General features: G+C 40.3%; 1 protein-coding gene across 1 annotated transcript in view; it reads right to left on the reverse strand.

Annotated features, from left to right (window-relative positions):
- Positions 1 to 1,343: 1,343 nt before the first annotated feature.
- Positions 1,344 to 22,608, reverse strand: part of LOC105939158 (protein jagged-1b) — a 72,559-nt gene continuing 51,294 nt past the window's right edge. The window contains exons 4-14 of the mRNA XM_012881223.3: positions 21,468 to 21,716; positions 20,248 to 20,308; positions 19,843 to 19,973; positions 17,186 to 17,305; positions 15,047 to 15,160; positions 9,629 to 9,742; positions 4,687 to 4,800; positions 4,260 to 4,306; positions 3,838 to 4,014; positions 2,738 to 2,888; positions 1,344 to 2,647 (exon numbers count right to left, since the gene is read on the reverse strand). Coding sequence (XP_012736677.2) covers positions 2,193 to 2,647; positions 2,738 to 2,888; positions 3,838 to 4,014; positions 4,260 to 4,306; positions 4,687 to 4,800; positions 9,629 to 9,742; positions 15,047 to 15,160; positions 17,186 to 17,305; positions 19,843 to 19,973; positions 20,248 to 20,308; positions 21,468 to 21,716 — 1,733 coding nt within the window. The 3' untranslated portion in view covers positions 1,344 to 2,192. The remainder of the gene's footprint in view (positions 2,648 to 2,737; positions 2,889 to 3,837; positions 4,015 to 4,259; positions 4,307 to 4,686; positions 4,801 to 9,628; positions 9,743 to 15,046; positions 15,161 to 17,185; positions 17,306 to 19,842; positions 19,974 to 20,247; positions 20,309 to 21,467; positions 21,717 to 22,608) is intronic.

Consider the following 22,608-nt stretch of genomic DNA (forward strand, 5'->3'; position numbering starts at 1 on the left):
TGTTTTCATTTCCAGCCTGCCGCTGTTTTCTCAGAATGGAGGTCACGTTTGTCATTTTGCTGCTGTGGCCCCCATCAAAACCTTTCCTTTCACACACAGTCGTTTTACACTTTGCATTTAATCATTTCGACATGATTTGACACTTCTGGTAGAGCTGGGTAGATTACTCATTTGCAACAGCCCAATGTAGTACTGAACATTTTAGAAACGTTAAGTACTTTTATTCAGGGGGGGGTTCACTGATGCAAATAGCTTTGAATAAAATCCTCACAGTTATTGGTGTGCCTGCTGTTAATACTTTGTACATCTAGCCTTTATGCCGATAGCACAGCTCTTAGTCTTCTATCGTTTTTACAAACTTGAAGCATGAAGTGAGATCGAAATCTTTGACCAGCTCTGAGTCTTCTAGTTCAAAGATCAGTACTGGTAGCCCTTCGTGTGACACAGTAACAATGAAATAGCTCTCAGTTTCAAAAAGGTTGGTTACCCCTGCTCTACATCGTTCAGGATCCAGGATCCTCTCCTGGGCCTTCATCAGTTCTGCTCAGGTCACAGTTTTTCTTCAGGATGAAAGTCTGTGGGCAGAGAATGCCAGGAAAGATCGTTGATTGGAGTCAGATGGGCCATTTCTGTCTTGACTTAACTATGTGTTTTTCATCATTATCTTGTTAAACGACAAAAAGATAACTAAAGATTTCCCCGTTCAGAACAGTGGCCGTTAATGCGCTCTTCGACATATTTATATTTTCTTTCACACCAAATCAGCCTGGAGTGTTTGCTCTGACTTATTGAAGAAAAAAAAAATTAAACTCCACATGTTTATGTTTGTGGTGGTAGGTGAACAAGTGAACAAGGCACAGTTATCACGTCCAAAGTTATGGTGACTTCATGACACCTGGGTGCAATTCTTTGCTCTTCGTTCTCTAACAAATTAGAAAGACAAGGCTGAGATGGTTTGGAAATGTCCAGAGGAGGAATAGTAAACCTGTTAGACATAAGATGGTGAACATGTAGCCAATAGGTAGGAGGAAATGGAAAGACCATCGAGAAAGTTTGGGCATGTGGTGAATATACTGATATGCGGAGGGTTGGAGTGATAAGGAGCAGCCGAGAGGAGAAGAAGAAGAAACGTGGAGCCTCCACGGGTGCAGATCTTGGTGGTGGAGGGAAATACTCAAAGAAGAACCTGGAAAGCCGAAGTTAAGAAGCGTTCCATGATTTATCCCTGTTTGGACTTGTTAGCGTCACTGGCTGCACTTTATTCTCCCTTTTTAAGGCTCAGTGCCACCCAGCTCATTGAGACATCGAAAACCTCCAGCCCTTTAATAAGATGGACAACAAAGCTGGTAAATGCACTTTTATTACAGTCCACGTGTGCTGATCATCCCGACTGGAAAGTAAAAAAAGGGACAAACAGAGTAAAGTAATACAGTGACACTTCCATACTGAACCACCATACAAAAACAGCATCAATACAATATATTCATGTACAAAAGAAAAAAAGCTATTTTACACGCCGATATGAAGTTAAAAAAAATCATACATCTTTGACAGACTGCAGTGTTACAGAGACAAAACAGGCAACAGTGTGTGATTTAAAAAAAAACAGGAGGCCTTTAAAGCCTTTTTCTTCAGGACCATAAACTCCCTTATGACAAGAAGAGCAACTTTGTTTTATTCTGTTTAAGCAATGTGTCTCCCCCCCCACTCACATACACTCATAATTTACACTCTTTCATTCACTCGCAGACACTCTCACAAGCACTCAACAACCCAAAATGTGATCAAGTGCTAAACAGGCAGCGACTCAGAAATGGAAATGACATTTTCCGCACGCGTCACACGGCGTATCAGGACACGGCGCAGGGTTCTCCAGGCTGTACTGCAGGCACTCAAAGGTGGGTCGTTTAAATGTTCACATTTCAGTCACACTTCGCAAACTTGCTCCTTTTTTTTTTTTTTTTTTTTGCCACCAAATGATGCCCAAAGACGGCACTGCGCGACAGACCTCTGATCCTTTATTTAGCAGCATTACTTCCTCGAGGGTCAGCTGAGAGCACGTCTGAGTTTATAAAGTTCAAAGGTAGCCCCAGTCTGCATTAATGCCACGCTGGACTCATTGCAAAGAACGGGACAGTGGTCCTGTCAACGAAAAAAGTGCTACAAACTGAAAATAGAAGTCCAGATCGTGGTCAAACCTCCAGCTCCTGATTGTCTGTGCAGTGGAAACGATTTAGCTTCTCTCTCTCCCGGTTTGAAATGTCCAGTTTGGGGGCGTGGGCTGGCTTCAGAGCCGGGGAGGGGTGCGACGGAGCCGGGGAAGGCGGCATGGTGAGCTCGATCTCTTCGCAGCTACGAGAGACGTGGGCTGCAGGGTGAGGCGCGGCGGGGGGCAGAGGGGCCCCGGGGGTCCCCGGTGGGCCAGGGGACCCAGTGGTGCGGTCCACGTTTCTGATCAGGTTGACAAACTCTCTCTGGTTGTTGATGCCTTCCTCCTGCGGGACAGACTGCTGCTTTTTCCTCTTGCGGAGCAGGTGGGAGAAGACGACGGTGCAGACGACGCAGCCACAGATCGTCACCAGAGCCAGGATTCCCACCAGGATCATGTAGAGGCTGAGGCCACCGTGAGTCGTGTCGGACATAGCGCCTTCAGAGGAGCGGCAGAGGTCAGAACATCGGGAATTTCTGCTTTTTTTAAAAAAAGAAAAAAAAAAGAAACAAACGATATCTGTCTCACCTTGACAATCTTGCCCAACACAAGGACTTTTGACGCTCACACACTCCTTGCCATAATACCCATCAGGACATGCACACATGTATCTTCCCTCCGAGCTGTGACACTGCACCCCCTGCTGGCAGGGGTTAGGATTGCAAGGATCCAATTCTTTCTGAAACAGAAAGATTGAAGCAACAATTTAAGGCCTATAAAGTATATATGGAGAGACAAAAGAACCATATATAGGTGTGTATATAAAAAAAATCATGTCCATGAAAAGTGTAAGTAAGATATTTAATTAGAACTGCACGCAAGGGTTTCTGCCTCCTATTATCTCCTTCAGAGTTTTTAAAAGGCCACCACTAACCTTACTAATTCAGGATGTTTTTTTTATTTTTTAACATCTAGTCCATATGTCTTCCTTAGCAGGTCCTTATTAAAGGAGACACATGTCATGCTTTTCAGTTCTTCCTTTTCACATTGAAATCATTCAGATGTGGTCTATATAAAGTGGAAACGCAATGCTTTGGTCTGAATTCCTCATTAATTTACCCTCACATCACCTTCCTCTGAGCTGCGTCTGAGAGCAACTCGTTTTGGTGCCGTGTCTTTAAATCTAAAAAGAGGCACTTCGACCCGCCTTCGGCCATTTTTGTAGCACGCTGGGGGACGGCGTGATGAACAACCAATGACTTATCCACTTGTAGCTTCGGCATCCTTCAGCTTGGACTACAAAATCGTTCCGAGAAATAAAAATGGCGGATTCACGAGACAGACAAGCTGGAAGTCTACGACCCTGTTTAGCAGCTCCGCAGCAAATACTGTGACGTAACCGGTCAAAAAAAAAAAACCCGATAGAAAACAGAGAAAACTGAACAACTTGTAAAATATGACCCAAACAGAAAATAAAGATATCGACGCTGTTCCTGGACAGACTGCTATCAACCTTTCTGCACTCCTAGAAACTCCAAGTAAGCAAAAAAATGCATTTAAGGGCTAAAAAAAATAGTGTATTTTGCATGAGCTTTAATCTTTTTGGATTGTTTGTTTGTTTACTTGGCATTAATTAGTCATTGATGATTCACGCTGTTACTCTTGTTTTGTAACGTTAGTTTTCCAACCTCACAGAAGATTCCTGAATATCCCACAGAGCAGTCGCAGGTGGCCGTCTTTCCATCCTTTGTCACACACTGCCCACCGTGCAGACACGGGTCGCTGTCACAGGGACCCAAACCGTTCTGGCAGTATTTACCAGCGAAACCAGTTGGACACACACATCTGGACCCTGACAGCAGGTCCTACAAGGGATGATATGCAAATGTTTTACTTGACAATGACATGAATTTCACAGGAAATTCCCTACAGGGGAGCAGGGGGGACATGTCATGGGTTTGACACGCACAATAATAATAACATATGTACCCCTGAGAGATTGATATAAAAGGTAAGGTTTCTGGTGTTTTCTGGTATTTATTTAAGTCTTTTACAGAAATAAACAATGAAGCAGATCAGCGAGAGAGAGAAAAAAAGCCAGGACTCTCACCTCACATCGGCCGCCATTCAAACACGAGCCCTGACAGCTGCTGTTCCCTAGAAACAGAAAAGCACAGAACTTTGTCACAAAAAACAAATAACTTGCATTATAACTCCAAAGCAGTCAGCGACAAGAGCAAACAGGAAGGCATGGTTGACGTCTCGTCTCCATGAGCCTGACAGGAATTATATTATAAGCGGAGAAGAGACAAGAAAGAGCTTTATTGTTCATGCTTGTCAGTGATATTCTGTGAGAATGTTTTGTTGGCGTAAAACGATCTCCTGACCATGGAAATTCTGAGCGGGAGCCGAACTGCTCTTTAAAGCCTCATCGTGTTTCACCACCTGCCACAAGACATTCACTTCTCTTTTCTCTTTCAGTCAGTTTCCTTTCCCTTTTGTGTGTTTGCTTTCTTCGTCTGTTCTCCTGTACTCACTGATGTCACAGTTGGGCCCGGTCCATCCAGGAAGGCAGTCGCACAGGTAAGTACCGATCAGGTTACGACAAGAGCGGGCGTGGACACATGTGTCCATTTCACATTCATTGGCGTCTAAAGGTGCAAAACAAAAGGAAAGCGTCAAAATAATCCAGACTGGTTAAGAATATTTTACAATACCGTACAAAATGCTCTTTTTTCCTTTTAATGTTCAATCAATTTTGTCCCTCTGTGACCACAAACTGCAACGTATTTTATTGCGATTGGTTGTGTTAAATCAAGGTGGTGCCTAGTTGTGGAGCAGAAGGAAAAATTATACATAGATTTTTAAATTCCTTACAAAAATAAATCTGTAAATCAATCAAAAAAGTGTGGCATACAAATCGATTTCTCCCTCCTCCTTCAGCTAAATTTTTAGTAATAATGGAATATGATATAAAGTTATAAAATCAAGTATTTTTCCAAACTTTTTTCCATATCAATGACTTTTTGAAAGTCGTTGGCAACCTAGAGAGAGGAAAGGTATCTATCTATCTATCTATCTATCTATCTATCTATCTATCTATCTATCTATCTATCTATCTATCTATCTATCTATCTATCTATCTATCTATATCTATCTATCTATCTATCTATCTATCTATCTATCTATCTATCTATCTATCTATCTATCTATCTATCTATATCTATCTATCTATCTATATCTATCTATATCTATCTATCTATCTATCTATCTATCTATCTATCTATCTATCTATCTATCTATCTATCTATCTATCTATCTATCTATCTATCTATCTAGCTATATCTATCAATTTTCTGGAACAAACTTCCAGAAAATTGTAAAGGTGCGGAAAGCCAGAGTTCCTTTAAATCAAGATTAAAAACACATTTGTTTAGGATTGCCTTCAACTGTTCTAGTTAACTGAATCACCACTTTTTTGTTCTTTTTTCTATCTACATTTTATTCCTACTTGCTTTTATTCTGTTTTATTTTGCTATTTTTTAATCATGTAAAGCACTTTGCATTGTCTTTGTACTGAATTGTGCTATATAAATAAATTTGCCTTGCCTTATCTATCTATCTATCTATCTATCTATCTATCTATCTATCTATCTATCTATCTATCTATCTATCTATCTATCTATCTATCTATCTATCTATCTATCTATCTATCTATCTATCTAACTCCCATCTCTCCGTTTGCCTACACAGAAAATGACGACAGCGTAACAAAACTTGTGAGGTTTAGCTGATCAGCAGCCCCCATTTAGCCAACGTTCAGTGATCTCCACTTATCTGCTTTACTCATTTTTATAAGCTCACACTTTAGGACAGTAAATATGGAGATAAACGTTTATCCCACTTGTGGTATTTGGTGCAATTAATGAGAAAAACGCAGATTAAAGGTATTTATAAATCCATTTCTGTCTTTTGCAGAAATAGAGTTTGTAATTGGCACTGCATGCAGCTGCAGTCAAAGCTCCACACGAACAAATGTTGCTCTTTAAAAAATACAGGCCCAAAAAGAACAACTTATTAATGATTGTATAGGAGTCCAATTACATTGCTGAAAAGCACAAAATAACTTAACTGGATCATAATTTTTGAGAAATTATTTTTTTTCTTATGCAGCTCACATAGAACTAGCAGTGAAAAAAAAATGAAAGTATCAATCTGAACAATACTTTTAGTTTTGGGCTTTGCAAAGAGCATCAAGTAATGTTTCTTGTTGCTGTAAATCTAAATTCTTGTGACTACAAAGAAACAAAAACAAAAAAACACAATAATTACAAACAATAATTGTCCATCCCTACACACACACACACAGAACCAGGACTAAGCACAATGACTGGACATAACATGAGACAAAATAAAGCCAAAGTCCAAAGAAAAACAACGAGAAAAAGCCTTGAGATATGTTGAAAACAAAAATCACTCAAACGTTGCTGGAAAGTCTGGCTCTCTGGAAGCAACATAGAGAAATTAGAAATGGTTTAAAACCGTTCCACAACACTGTGTGTGTTTTAAATGGGACAGAAACAAAAGAAAGCAAACTATAAAATACCAAAATCATTGTAATCTTGTTGCAAGAATCACAAACGACCCTTAGCTCAGTAAACTTTTTCTAAAAATTAATCTAATAAATGGGAATCTCAGCAAATAATTGAATCCTATCTTTCTAAATCTGCCTTAGCTTTTTAGTAGATGCTGGAAACAATAAGAGAGAAAGGATGTTTCAGTCAAACATTTCATGCACAAATCAACAGTGAAAACAAGCCCTCTGCTTCATTTCAGCCTCAGGGCTGTTATCACATACTTGGACTGATGCGGTTAAACCCGGGAGCCACCAAGATCCCTGACAGCACAGCAAAACATTAAAAGTTTGTTTGTTAAAGACAAAATCAGCCATTTACTGTCTACATCAGGGCATTAGGATTCAGCTCTGTCAGTGAGCTTAAGTGTTTCTGTGTTGGAATAACGAGGAGTCTGTCGACAGGAAACAATCCAGGGCAGAAATAATCAGCTAAAGCACGGAGGGAAAATATAATTGCTTTTTTTTTTTTTTTTTTTTTAGACGACTGATGCCCTCGCGGTGCTCTGCAGCTCAGACTTCATAAAGGTTCGTCCCTGAGTTTGATTAGGCTGTGCGTGGACGTTAGGCTGTGGGCTCCTGATCTGTGATGTGGAACTATGAGGGATTATGAAGTGTCAGGGTGACATATGACAGTAACACAGAGGAGCAGGAGAGCCTGTCATCCTGAAATATGTCTCAGTTTTCACCCCACAGTCCTGAAGCCTCCGTATGTGTCCAGAAAGTGTATGCTTCAGCTTTTTCTCTGCAAAAAAAAAAAAAAAGTACGCTCTCCTTCTGAAAATGAAGCGAATGCAGCCCAAAGGGACATGATGGTGCATTTAGAGGACTAATCCACGGTCAGCGAGGGTTAATGGGAGAATTAAAATGCTGCTAGCTACTCCTGCTTTCCTAATTTGTGCATTAAATGTACACTTCTCCTCAAATGAAAGATAATCACATACTATCACTTCATAAAGAATTTGGCTTCTTGCAGTTTTTCCAGTTATTATCTTTTCTAAGTTGAATTATGCTGCTCATGGTTCTGCCCTTTGGCGAGGGGACGAGGGACATCGGATCTCAAGAGAATACATAAAAGGTTGTTTTTAGAAGGGGTCACGTTTCTCAACTCTACTTTCTGTCTGATTTAGCATTGGAAACAACAACAAAAGAGAAAAGACTGCAGTCTGTCTTGCCTAGATTCAAAAGAGTTAGACAGATAATTGAAAACAGAAATTAAATTAAAAATAAGCTACTTTTGTCCTCCATTGTAGACCTTTAAAAATAGATTTGATTTAATTTGGCGCTGCATCAAGAGTTTCTCAGTTCATAAATTTCACAAATGCTTGCAGAATGAACTGTGCTTCGCAGTTCCCCCTACATTCAATGGGTGTTTTTGGTACATTTGTGAGGAAAACTTTACGACCAAAGCATTATGTCATGAGAATTGCACGTCAAAATTTCTGAAGAGTGGAAAAAATATAAATTTATGAATGAAAAGACAACAATTACCAAGGGGCTCAGTCACAATTACAAAAAAATCTGAAAATAAATAACATTTTCTGTCAGCAATTACTTGATAAATTCAGCTCTGATGGTTTTATTAAACATCCCTACATTTACTTTTTAATGTTAATTTCCTTTTACCCAATATTTATCCTGTTTTTAAGAAACTTTATGTTATGCATAAGGAGTATAGCCCATTGATTATTGCTTGCAGAGGTGGGTAGAGTAGCCAAAAATCGTATTCAAGTAAGAGTAGCACTACATCAACATGTTTTTACTCAAGTAAAAGTAAAATGTTGTCAGCCAAGAAATAACTCAAATAAGAGTAATAAAAGTATTCAGCAAGAAGGCTACTCAAGTACTCAGCAATTAATCATAACAGCTGATGATTTATTATTTAAAAATTATGTAATCGGACAGACAAAAATTTTAAGTTATGTACAAATTTTGGTATAAAGACAAAAAGAAACACTTTTCTATATATTTTTTTTCAACATTAAACTTGAAAGTAATACTTACAGCGGTTAATGTTAATATACAGTATGTTAGAACAGTGAAAAGTACTTCCAATTACAATATCTGCTGTTTACTATACGTTCATTTGACCTCCAAATGGGTCAATGAGCTCAGCAGATAGAAAATATCATTAAAATAACAACGCGCGTGTAAAAATAAGAAGTCTCACATTAACATAAACTCTAGGTTTTTGTCTCTCTGGTGCATTTTTGGTTAACACAAGTTTGTTCTTTATTTATGAAGTTACTTGCAGTGAGCAGAGTAGCCAGAAATTTACTCAAGTAAGAGTAGCGATACTTGAATAATAATAATACTCAAGTAAAAGTAAAAAGTACAGTGCGGTAAAACTACTCCTAAAGGTACATTTTGTTCAAAAAGTTACTCAAGTAAATGTAACTGAGTAAACGTAACTAGTTGCTACCCACCTCTGATTACTTGATTAGTTATACATTTAATTCTTCTGTTCCTGTCATCAATGGGTTGGAAAAACCTCATACAAAAAGCACATCTAAACATGTTGTACTTTGACTTTTGATAGGGACACGCCACACAGCGGACGGGTTACACAATATTAGGATTATTGATAATATATTATTAATTTCAATTAATTATAAATCACAATGTATTAGTTATGTAATAATATATAACACTGGACAATGTAAGATAGAGCTTGGATTATTAGCAAGGTAATAATTATAACGCACACATCATTTTTCTACTTGTTTTACAGCTAATTTAGTTAAAGCTTGAACAATAAGGGCAATGTGCTTCCATTATTCACAGCCAGCAAGCACCTACTGATACATTAAGTGCGAGTTAATGCGGTGTAATCCTGACCCACTGACCCAGCTGGCACGTCCTGCCGGTCCATCCGGGCGGACAGAGACACCGGAAACCTCCGGGAGCCTCCTGACACGTCGAGCCGCGGCCGCAGGGGTTGCGATCACATTGTCTCACCGCTAGGAGGAGAAAGAAAGAAAGAGGAACATTTTGTTCATGACCTACTGGTCTGGCCAACGGGAATGTGAGTGCAAACATTCAGGAGGCATCTCGCGTGTTACTAAAATCCTGTGACGCCACCGCCACGCTGCGGTTGTGGCTGTTTTTTTTATTTTCTCCGCCGCTCCGACTTCTGTGCAAACGGTGATAAACACAGTCCTCTGCAGCGCGTTCATGACTGACACTTCAAACCTTTTGCCGATGAGGGAGGGGAGGCAACGAGCGGGCTTTAATAATGCAAAGGAGGAGGCCTGTTTCCACTTCTCCGACAAACAAAGTGGAAACAAAGAGAAAGACAAATAGAAGCTTGCTGTCTGGGGTTGAGCTGAACATAACTTATTTGTGCAGTAGTAGCATCCTCATTTTTCCCATGCATATCTCTGTGGTGTAGATCTGTCACTCATAGCTTTCTGTCTCTCATAACCTTTTCCTATTTACCTAACCCCGCAGAACAGCCATTTTCCATTCTCCTGACCCCTACTCCAACCCAAGCAATAATAATCCTACCAAGCTAGCGGCACTTCTTCCAAAACCAGTCAGAGAATTCATAACAAACAAAGAATCCTTTAATTAATATCGGTTATACACATAAATCCAGCCTGAAAACGGAGCTGTGTTGTGGTTATGGTTTCAATTCCCTGCGAGCTTGACAATCCTCTCGTTGTGTCTTCCCCTGGAGAGCCCACCCCACCCATCCCACCCCCACAACAACAACAACAACACATAAAAGACAGACGGCCTGCCTGGCTGTTAATCATGCGAGCATCAAACAACAAGGGGCAAAAATAAACTATTTTTCCTGTTTGTCCCTTTCTCTCTGCCGAGAAATAAAAAAAATCCCGTTGGGGTGTGCGCATGCCGGAGTCCGACCTGCATTGCCGTTTGTCCTTATAGGAGGTGAAAGCAGAGGATGTGGAACGCTGCTTATTTACACAAACAGCTCTGACAGACCGAAAACTGCGATCATATCTCACCTGATGCATCACACAACATGAGATCTCACCTACAGTGCAGACACGGCAGATCACATGAGCGCGCCTCAAAGCTAAACCTCAAGCATGCTCGAGCTTTATCCAAACAGGACACACTGACGGCGCCAAACTCTCTCTCTCTCTCTCTCTCTATATATATATATATATATATATATATATATATATATATATATATATATATACAAAAAAAGGCCTGACACACTAAGAAAGTTCCTTGTTTTTCTTTTTTACGAGGGTAATTACGAGGTGAGAACACTACAAAGCCGCGTTGCAATTAAAAGTGAGGATTCCTCACAAGTGTGAAGTGTTGAGAATTGCTGTAGACAGAGATATTCCTCTTATTGACGCCCCGTTTAGGGCTTTTTTTCCAGGCGCTCCCAGAAGACGACAAGGATGCAGTGCAACGCTGGCAAATGTGATTTGCATTTGCTGCCTCGACAAAATCACGAAACTGTTGTTTTCCTAGAGTGGCAACAAACCTCCAGTCCAGTGAAAATAAATTTAGTTTGTGGTTGAACACGAGAACATCGCTTATCACCTCCGTAGTGGGAAACCTTATTTTATTTGCTCAATATACTCTGAGTAGTAAGCATTAAATTTTTTTCCCCTACTGCTTTCTTGGCCCGTCTGTCACAATGTTGCCGCTACACTTATCAAATCTGCACTGTTTGATTATAATCCGCTCTTATAATTTCCTGTGAACAGGTTTCTGCAGTTGCAGCAGCGTCCTTATCAGGAACTTTGCAACCTGAGCTTAGTTTTATTCTGGTGCTATGTTCACTGTGCATAACTCAGCCAGTGCAGTGAGAAGGCGAACGTTTGTGTTCTTTTCAATGATTACTGAGCTGATCATGGCGAGGCCCTGCAGCCTGATTTAGTTTTTCTACGGGTGGCGTTTCGAATCTATAATATAGCAAATCCTAAAAGCAGCACTTTTTTTATGGATATTCTTCTCCCTCTTCCTCTTGCCGCTAATTGCAAGACACAATACCGTGACTTTTATTAGGCAGCGTAAAATAAATTTTACATTTAAAGTGCAGGCTGGGAAAAAAAAAGCATCCAGCCGATCTGTGTCAGGGTCTCGCGTTGGTGGACAGAAATGCAGGCAAACATCCGGGAGTCGCACGTTGAGTAATAGAAGATTCATTTAAAATATTAAAAATTAAGGTTTACAAGAAGGCAGGGACAACAGGAACCAGGAAAGGATGAGAACGGAGCAGGGTAGAATGACGGAGGACCTCAACAGGCTGATTATATAAGGAAGGAAAGGGAAAGAACGGCAGGTGAAGCAAATTACACAAGAGAGGAGTAAAGACTTACACAGAAGAAGAGGGAGGCCTGCGAAGTTGCAGGGGCAGAAGGAAAACTGAACCTAACAGGGGAATAAGATAAATGGCCAGGCATGAGGGAATAACTAAACAGAGGACGGGCAGGCAGAAAGTAAAGATCAAACAGAACAACTAAAATCATAATGAACTGAAGCAGAAACTAAAGATCTAATAGAACAACTAAAATCATAATAAACAGAAGCAGAAACTAAAGATCTAACAGAACAACTAAAATCATAATGAACCGAAGCAGAAACTAAAGATCTAACAGAACAACTAAAATCATAATGAACAGAAGCAGAAACTAAAGATCTAACAGAACAACTAAAATCATAATGAACCAAAGCAGAAACTAAAGATCTAACAGAACAACTAAAATCATAATGAACAGAAGCAGAAACTAAAGTTCTAACAGAACAACTAAAATCATAATGAACCAAATCAAAAACTAAAGATCTAACAGAACAACTAAAATCATAATGACCAGAAGCAGAAACTAAAGTTCTAACAGAACTACTAAAATCATAATGAACCAAAGCAAAAACTAAAGATCTAACAGAACAACTAAAATCATAATGAACCAAATCAAAAACTAAAGATCTAACAGAACAACTAAAATCATAATGAACAGAAGCAGAAACTAAAAACCTAACAGATACAAGGATAAACCACTAGAGTAATAAAGAACAGAAAACTGACTAACAGGAGGCTGAACAATACTAAAGTGTGCAACATAAGCAGGCCGCAAGATCCCCACGGAGCTACAGGAAGTAATCAAACCCCTGGGGATCCTGCCAATCTGTGCTTATAATCCTACAATGGGAATCTGAGTGCCATGAGGCTGCCCATGGGGTGTTTTGCTGTTGTTGCTGCTGATGTTTTTTTTTTGTTTTTTTTTGAGAGGCACGGGTAGCTTGGATTGTTTGTTTCATCTGCTTGATGAGATCCTTTCTGTTGCAGCGAGAGCAGCGGCGGGATGCCGTGCACTCAGCAGCCGTGGTGCCAAAAGTGTCTCAATAATTTACTCGCAGCGCTGGCAGCCAAAAAGTAGGTTAGATTGACAGCGGGCCAGGCCTCCTTTGAATCATCTCATAGACGAGCCACGCGATGGGGCTGTGCGTGGAAACACATCTAGTAGGACCTGCTGCCACTAGGCTCTGATGTCCCCACAGTGACAGAGGTCCAGTGGGGGTTCTAGACCAAATTTAGCAGGGGGGCCAGGGTGGGGCCAGTGTTTTTTCACAGGGGCACACAACAAAAGATTGGGGGGGGGAAAAAACTTTACAGGTCAACATTTCATCGTTGAATATATTAAGCCAGTTGTGGCTCTGGAACTGCAGGTGGCAGACCTCTGATCTTTTCTCAATACAGCAGGAGCTTAACGTGAAACAGCTTAATTTTTAGTTATTGTTATTTTTATTATTATTTATTTTTTAATTATTTTGTTATTTTATTATTGGGTAAAAACATAAAAAAAAAAAAAATACAACTGATCTAAACTAAATGACCAGTCAGTCACGGTATCTTTGTCAGCATTTATCATCCCAAGAAATTGAATATCATGTTTTTAGTACAGGGGCCATAACAGGAACAGTTCTACAGGGGCACAGGCCCCTGTTGGCCCCTGTCTAGAACCGCCCCTGCGGAGGTCTGTTCATGTTTGACTCAGTCAGGGAGAAGCAATCCTCCATCACCTGTAATGGAGCGTGTTAATGTTTTCTTGATGAACCGCTGAAGGCCTCTTCGAATCAACATTCTGGCTCGTTTGTTGTGTGGTCTGAGGTCCAGAGTCAAAGGGGGCTTTGAAATGAGCTTAATTTAGAAACTTTTAAGAAAAAGTCACCTCCATGACCCCGGTTTGTTCTGTTTTGAACATCTGCAGAGAGGATAGACACTCCAGATGTCTCGAAGCAGACTGCTAACCCTCATGTGGCATTTAATTGCTGCTGGGAGTCCCATCTTTTATGATCAGCTGGTGTTCATATTGCTTCAAGTCAAGTCTGGTATTACACATTTTTTTCTAAAACAAAAACACAAAAAAAATTCACGCTACAATGCCGCAGACTGATGAAGACGAATGCCAACAACAACATGTCATTCCTCCTCTAAACACAACTGTGTATTTGTGAATTGTTGTTATGCTTAGCAGTGGTCTCCGGTTGCGCGCAGGGCAAACAAACTTTGATGACACGATATTCACTTGGCAGACATTTTGGTCCTGTTTCTGTTTTTCTCACGAACACATATGAAAAAAAAAAAACAAAAAAAACAACCGGATGTTTTAGCACAAATTCTCCTGTGAATGTGAATAAAGCCTGTCGAGGTGCCTTTATCACTTGTCTGGTTGTGATCTGTACCCAAAGTTTGCTCATGGGATTTCAGTGCGACTACACCGTGTTGATTCTCTTGTTTGTGGGCCGGCAGCTCCTGCAGTTTTTGTGTCAATATGTGGGGAAAAATGTTAGTATCTGTCATTCGCTTGCTGTTCCCAACAATTTACAATCTGAGCTGGCTATGTGGTGCTGCCTTTGTGAAATATAATCCACCACATCAGAAGGCTGGAGGTGGACAACGTCTGGATATATTTGGAAGGAAGAAATCACACCTGGAAGCCCCCTGAGATACGAAGGGATTAGACTTTAAACCCTCAATTTCATGTCATAAAATCCTTATAAAACTCACAGTGCCGCCTCTGTTTTTCAACTCAGCAGAGGCATTCCCACTCACACACTCACACACACACACAGCCAGACAGTGGGCAGGACAGATCGCTGATTGTTGTTGATACATGTCCTGTTTAGGCTTATTTAACTTCCTCTGTTGGATTGATTGGAGTCACTAAGTGGCTTTGATCCAATTATAACCGATCTCAGACAGTCTTAAAGCTTCCCCCCCCTCCCGTCACTCAGCTCACACATCCCATGTGTGCAGAATCGACAATCACCGTCTGCACAGGTGTTTCCAGTCCAGCCTTCAGGACAGATGCAGCTGAAGCTGTCGGGGTCTTCGACACAGGTGGCGCCGTTCGTACACGGAGACGACAGGCATGCATGTTCCACTGATGGGAGGAAAGAAACAAGAAGCCAGACTGAATAATGGATTTCTTTTTGATTGAAAAAACATTTTTTGAATTTAAAGGGCCAATTTTATCATGTTTATAAACCTCAAAATCTTAAAAGTCTGAAAAATAATTAGCAATCAGTTTTTTAATACTTCATAGCATTTAAGTTGTAACAAAAAAAGCCTTAAAATTCGCAATTTTATCACTGCCACATATGGGATGTATTTACGGCCCATTTACGTTGGCCGGCATCCGATGGCTAAACGCGCCACTAACAGCCAAATGTGCTCCAAAAAAATTTAAATAAATAAAATGCAGCAAAAGAAAAATGCAGCAAGTACCAAAAGCTGCAACAAGTTACAAAAAGGCTGCCATCTTGCTCTTAAAAAAAAAAAACAGTGCGCCAGACCACTAGGGGGAAGCGACCACTAAGTCATGTGTGACTTTCTTCTATTTTTCCCAGAAGAAAGTTGGAGGTCAGATAAAATGGCTATGTTTTTGTTCAGGTCTTTTTAAACATGTGGTCCTGATCTTATTATTATATAACATCAGCATATTTATGTAGGTAATAATAGCGCACTTCTCTCTACTGAGTCCCTCTACTCCCCCTAGTGGTCTGGTGCACTTCCGATTTTTAGAGCAAGTTTGCAGTTTTCTTTTAACTTGCTTTTTTTTTTGGTATTTGCAGCATTTGTCATTTTACTTCCATTTTCTGTGATTGCAGTATTTTCCTTTTGCGTGTCTTTCTGTTGCATTTCTTTGTTTGTTTTTGTGTTTGTTGGTGTCGGAGTTTGTATCATTCATGTGTCTGCGGTGCGTTCAGCCGTTCGGTGCACCTTTTGCACCTGTTGGTCACATTGTTGCTTAATATTACCTTACAGAAATCCTTTTTTATTGCTCGCTTGTGACCTTTGAAATGTGTCACCATACGTGTGTAAAGCATCTTGTTTGGACATGAGCTTGAAATCGCTGTACAATTAAAAGTTGATTAGAGTTGTTTGTGTAAAGATGACGTGCAACCTTTTCCATAAAGATCATGCTTTGCGCAAAAAGTGGTTGAGATTTGGGGAAGTAAATCGGTGAAAAAGGCAGATCTCTCTCCACTAATACAATCTGAAACTATTTTTGCTGTAGTATTTTAAAGCAAGTGGAATCGCAGCTTCTGGGGAAGGAAAAATAACAAAGATAAGCGGTGAGGTAACACGTTTTGTCACAGCTATAAGTCGGATACCTGTAACAGTCCACAGCCAGAATTGTGTTTTTTTTTTTTGAGAGCTTAAAATTTATCAGGAGAGAAAATTAGTTGCTTAGACTTTGTTTCTTAGTTGCTTAGACAAGTGAATTTCTCCAATGTGAGATCAATAAAGCCTATCTTATCTGATGTGTAAATCTTATGTTTCTACTATTTATGTGTCCTCTGTCAGTATAAAGCATATGCTGACATCAACGGGTCATGTTTTCAAATTAAATCAGTAATTGCTCACTTTAAACGCTCCTCGTGAGGTTATTAGCTACAGCGACTAGTTGCTTTTTGTTAATGTCTGAGCCAAGTGAACAACAGACTGTATGTGAGTCTTTAGACTTCCCCTTCAGCAAATGACCTTTTGTTGAGAGTAAACTAACTGCAGATTATCTTCTGGAGCTTGATTGATGTTACAAATGGTCTCCACAGAACAACGTTATACAGGATACATTATTGTTGTGCAGTTTAACCTTTCTGAGTATTGACGCCTGAATTTGGTCACTCTTTGCCACCTTTTGGATCGTCTTGGCAGCTTTTACATATTTTCGCATTTTAGACTTCAAAATAAATGTAAATACTGTAATCTACAAGCCCAAAAACATAAAAGGAAAATGTATGATATATTATACAGTGTATCTAATTTAATGTACATGGATCTTCGTTCTTGTTTTTTCAAACTTCATTCATGGTCTGTTTTCTGTGTATGTCTCCTGCTTCTTTAAATAGATGATTTATTTTTTATAGGAAACGGTTATAAGGCAGTGCCAGGCAGCTCTCACCGACGTCACAGTTGCGTCCTCGGAAGCCGTCCTGGCACTCGCACTGGTACTCGTTCGGCTCTGTGTTAGTGCAGGTCCCGCCGTTTTTACAGGGCTGGTGTGTGCCACAGTAGTTAAGATCTGAAAACACGAGAAAACATTTTGACAACGATGTCTAATGTTTCAGGACAAATCACACACAAAAAAAAACACATAAACTGAAAGCAGTGAGGCGATATGACAAAGAAAATGCAGATCATTTTCAGGGCATGGTCCACAAAAAAAATCTAAGGTGAATTCAGGTCAGTTGATGACTGTGAAGGCCAATATGGCTGCAGGGCCTGTCATCCCCACCCCTGAGGAAGAATAAAGCAACAACTTCCATCATCATCTTCATTGTTTTCTCAGTTTCTTTGTGTCACTGTCATTCTTAAGGGTGCCCATCTGAATGAACAGAAACAGCTCGGGACCACACCTAGCAAAGAGCACCAAGCTATGGGGCTCTCCCAATCACTTTACCCAAGGCTATCGCCTTTCCTCTCCACAATACTCTGTCCCCTGGGCGCATGTTTGACTCTGGCCGCCGCTCTGGGAAAGAAGGTCTAACTTTTCTCCAGTCTGCTGGGAAACGTTGGAGGAAAGAGGGTGAAGCCCCTAGGGACTTTTTTGTTCATCTTGCTCCCGGATCCATAAGTCATGTGTGAAGAACCACGCCTGACAAACAGTACACAGCATTTTTCTGCGTCTCACAGACTGGCAAGGTTATCTTTGGTCAACATACAAAGCACTGCAAAACTCCTTATGTGTACAAAGGATGTCTGTTGATTTCAGGCCTGGAGAACTACGTTATCAATGTTAATAGAATTGCAGTGATCTCTAAATTGCAGACAATGCTATTCAAATGTTTTAAACCACCTCAGTCTTTTTTAGGTTTTGCTTTCAAGCAGGCAGACTTGTCGTACTATTTTAAGCTTTGCTGATCAACACCTCTTCTGTGTATCTGGAGGCACACGTGTGTGTGCTTAAAAACCATGAGTAGCAATCAAAGACAAAAGAAGTGTCAGACCTTTAAAAAAAATTTACAGCAGAGTAAAGGTTTATTGGATTCATGAAAAAAATCTGCAGGCGTTTGGGTCTTGTTTTTTTTATGCATTCAGCAATTTATTGTAGTTTTCTAGAGGACCTAGCTGTATCGAGTACAACACTGTGTTCGGTTTTGCCATTTACTGTAATGTCATTTTTACATGATCTCATGATTAACTCACATGCATGCAATGCCTTTTTCCATGTGTCCCTCCCTCTGATTCTGATTAGGATTTTCTACTATTTATATCACTGCTATATGATTGTTTAGCACTTTGAGATTTTTAAAATTTAAATTGCACAACAAATAACATGTCTTATTATTACTACTCCTACTACTACTGGTCGTCATAGTCTACACTGTGAAGAAACACTTTCCCTGGCTTAGTAGGATGTCAGCGAACACGCTTGAGGATCTTAAAACATTAAACCAGATTCCTGCTTATGCAGCTCCATCAAGTTTTAAACTAACGCATAAATCAATGGTTTTGTTGAATCCCATTACTAAATCAGTGCTTTGTCTCAAACATAATGTTTGCAAGTCAGGCGTAGAACAACCTATGAGGATGTTAAAAGTACATGATTGGGTGAACAAACGACAACAAAAACATAAAAAAAAAAACACTTTTGCAGATTCTTCACTGCAAAAATGGAACTAAAAATAAGTAATATTGTCTTAAAATGAGTGTATATCTGTCCTTTATTTGAACAGGTAAACAAGATGATCTGCCAATGGAACAAGACTTTTGCACTTAAAATAGGAACAACTCATCTCCATCGTCTTATTTCAAGTGCAGGATGTCTAATTATCTTATTTTAGGGGTCAAAATACTCATTCCATTGGCAGATAATCTTATTTACCTGCTCAAATCTAGGACAAAAACACAAATTTTAAGAACATTTTACTTACTTTTAGATCCGTTTTTGCAGTGTTTATACAGTTTTAACCACTAAAACAAAATTTCAAGGGATTCTGTGGCACTACTTCAATAATATCACACAATGTTTTGGTCTGAAAAAAGTTTAAATGAACTACTGAACTTTTCCACTGTTTAACTTGAATATTTCATCTTTTTTTTTACCTGAATATGCCTAATTATTAATAATTGTGCAATACCTACTCTGTATTTATTTTCACTTTTATTTTGTTTGGAACTAATTTTACATTATATTAGCTTGTTTTTTCATTACTATAAACTGACTTTAACTGTGCCACTGTCATGCCAAATTTTCCCCCATTGTGGGACGATAAAATTATTTCTTATCATATTTTATCTTAAACACAAAAGGAAGATCAATTTGAATATCAAAATAATTGGTTTCCTCACCGCACATTGTGCTCTGACAAGATTAACTGAATAACTTTAATTCTTTAGTATTGGTAGTCATAATCCTATGGCTGACTATTTCTCTATTCCTGTACAAGAGTGAAGGGACGTATTGGTTGCACTGCTTACTATAGAGGGCATGACTGTGCATCAATTGAAATAATAAAACGCTACACCAGATGTGAAAATCTCAATCCTCAGTACCTCTTGATGCTTGCAGCTTTGTTCATCTCAGCACACACTGTTTAGATAGATTGCATGTCACACCTTTGTCACACAGCAGGCCTCCCCAGTTGACGTCGCACACACACTGCCAGGGCTCGGTGCAGCTCCCGTACACACAGCCTGGAAACGTCACGCACTGATCACACAGAGGACCCGTCCAGCCATAATGGCACCTAAAACAAGAACAGACATGCAGATTGCATCTCTTTTAAGATACATGTCTCTGATATAATGTTTTAGTGAAGGAAAGCGGTGAAGAAACTAGATGTGGGTAGAGCAGTTGAGTATAGTACTGGGTAAATGTAACAATAGTCACTATCTACCTCCTCTGATAGGCGGTAACATATAAAATAATAAGGAGAGATTCATATTATTTTTACGGTGGCGATAGAGGCACATGGAGCGAGAGTGGGCGTGCCAATGTTCTTAGGTTTCTCTGAAACTTACTTGCATTCTCCAGGCACAGTACAAAACCCATGGGCCTGATGGCATCCCTGCCGGCACACCGCTATGAAGCAAACACACAAACAAAAATAAATAACCTGAAAAATCTTCAGTAACACAAACCTCAACAGAAAAAAAACCCATGTAGCGCTTATTTACACACTTACTGGCTATTTAAGTAAAGGCTTGACTCCATTCAGAGTCAAAAGGGAGCACGTTTAGAAATGTAACGCTGAACTCTCCCCCTCACAGCCTTGATCAGTAACCTGCAGGAGGTAACGTGGGGGACATAGGCTAATCTTTTAAACTTCCTGCTTCTGTGCGGTCCAATCAGTGCCGTGCTGCGGAGGAAGTCAGACCGAGCGTGAATTGGGGCGAGGTGGGCAGAGCTGCAGGATGTCCTCAAACTAGCTGCGTGTCCTTCCATAGTTTCCACTTTGGCTTCCTCCATTCGCTTTAATCGTCGCAAAAAGCTGACAGCGCCAAGAGGTCACAGAGACGGGTCGTCCAGCTGATGAGTCACGGCGACCAACAACCCACACCGTTATGTTTCGCTGATGTAGGGGACGGGGGGGGTGACCGCCAGTGATGTCAGCAGGAGCAGTCATTCCTAACCTGGACCTCCCTTTGTCACAACATGATTGGATTCAAACCCAGACTTAGGGGAATTTAATGCCTATCCAAAAAAAGTAAAAAACAAAACAACTGGACTTGTTTTCCGTAGTTTGAAGACGTTTCGCTTCCTATCCAGGAAGCTTTATGAATTCAAAAAGTCTGGAGTAATGTGGAGTATTAAGCTTTATACTACTGGCCAGCAAAGGCCTATTAACATGCAAATTCAACAGAAACAGGTCCACCCCCTTAGTAATGGGCAGTCGTTAAAGTCATTAAGCCAGCAGATTGAACGGGGAGTCGTTAGGGTCGTTATTAGCCCTAACTAATAGGTTCATAGGTAATTTAATGCTTATGAACTTAGACTTGATTCTACGCCGCAATGTTTAGATAATGAAAAGGCGAGCAATAAGTTAACTTTTACAGGTTTTAATTACAGCTTTAGGTCTTCCAAGGCAGAAATAAATCAGCAAAACATTGATATTCTCCTGGAAAGTTAGAGAAAGTTTTAGTTACCTATTGTAAATTTCTAAAAAATGAGCCACCATTCAAGGAGGAGAGGACAAGAAAGGCAGGAGAAATTGCGAACTAAAGCCCAGCTGCTGCATTACCCTCTTTGCACTCCGGTCCTGTCCAGCCCTCCATGCAGACCTTGGAGCCACTCGGCTCGCAGCTGAAGTGGCCGAAGAAGTCGTCTCTGGCCCGGCAGAACTTGTTGCAGAAAGGCCCGTAGTAATTGGAGTCGCACCGGAAGCGGAGCCGATACTCCAGGCTGAGGATGCGTCCGTGGTGACGGTATGTCTGCCACTGTTCGCCAGGGTTCAGCATGGAGGAGAGGAGGACTCGCTCGATCAGCTGACCTGAAGGAGGACGGAGGAGAAGAAAACTTCACTCACACGACTTCCTTATTCTATAGTTTGGAAGGAACTGACGGGTGAAAAAAAGGTAAAATGGGCTACTAAGAACAATAATATGTGTTTATAATTATTTTTTAAAGCAAGTCGCGGGTCCCCCAGCATTGAAATGATAGATGTGTTGCAGAAGCTTAACCATTAAAAACCATTTCGATGTGTGTTTAGGATGATTGTGCAGTTGGAACATCCAACTCTGTCCAAATTTAGACCATCAAACTCAAAGTGTCCCCCCTGAGATAGAAAAATGGATGAATAGCAAACCATGAACCATCCAGGCACAAGATGCTGGAGCACCAGAGTCAGTGTCTGAAGTGAAGAGAGTTTTACATCATAACGAACCAAGAAGGCCCTGCTCCAAATTTTTGGCTACAATGATGAGAACAATGAGGGCGAGAAAAACAGGAACACTGAACCAGCAGTCAAAGCATGGTAGTGGCTGTGTGATGTTGGGGATCTGTTCCACTTCCAGTGGTGCTGTAGCGCCTCACAAAGTGAGCGGGAAGAAAGACAAAGGAGGACTAATTGCAAATTTATCACCTTGACCTCAAACTAACAGCTAGGGAGCATCAACTTAAGACACATTTAGTTGTTCCAACAGGACAATGAGTCCAAACACATCAAACCCAGAGATCTGGAATGGCCTCCACAACACCCCGACCAAAACCCTACGGAACATTTATTGAATATGCTGAAATGCTGGATCTGTACCAGAAAACCAACCAATTAAAAAGAGCACAGCAATCTCCCCTGATAAGAGTCTTCATATATCCTTCCATAGGCTTGTCCATGGTTGCAAAAGGTAGCCAAAGGATATTTAACTAAATACTGTTTGATGTGT

Source organism: Fundulus heteroclitus, chromosome 18 (assembly GCF_011125445.2).
Source record: "Fundulus heteroclitus isolate FHET01 chromosome 18, MU-UCD_Fhet_4.1, whole genome shotgun sequence".
NCBI classification, from domain to species: Eukaryota; Metazoa; Chordata; class Actinopteri; order Cyprinodontiformes; family Fundulidae; genus Fundulus; species Fundulus heteroclitus.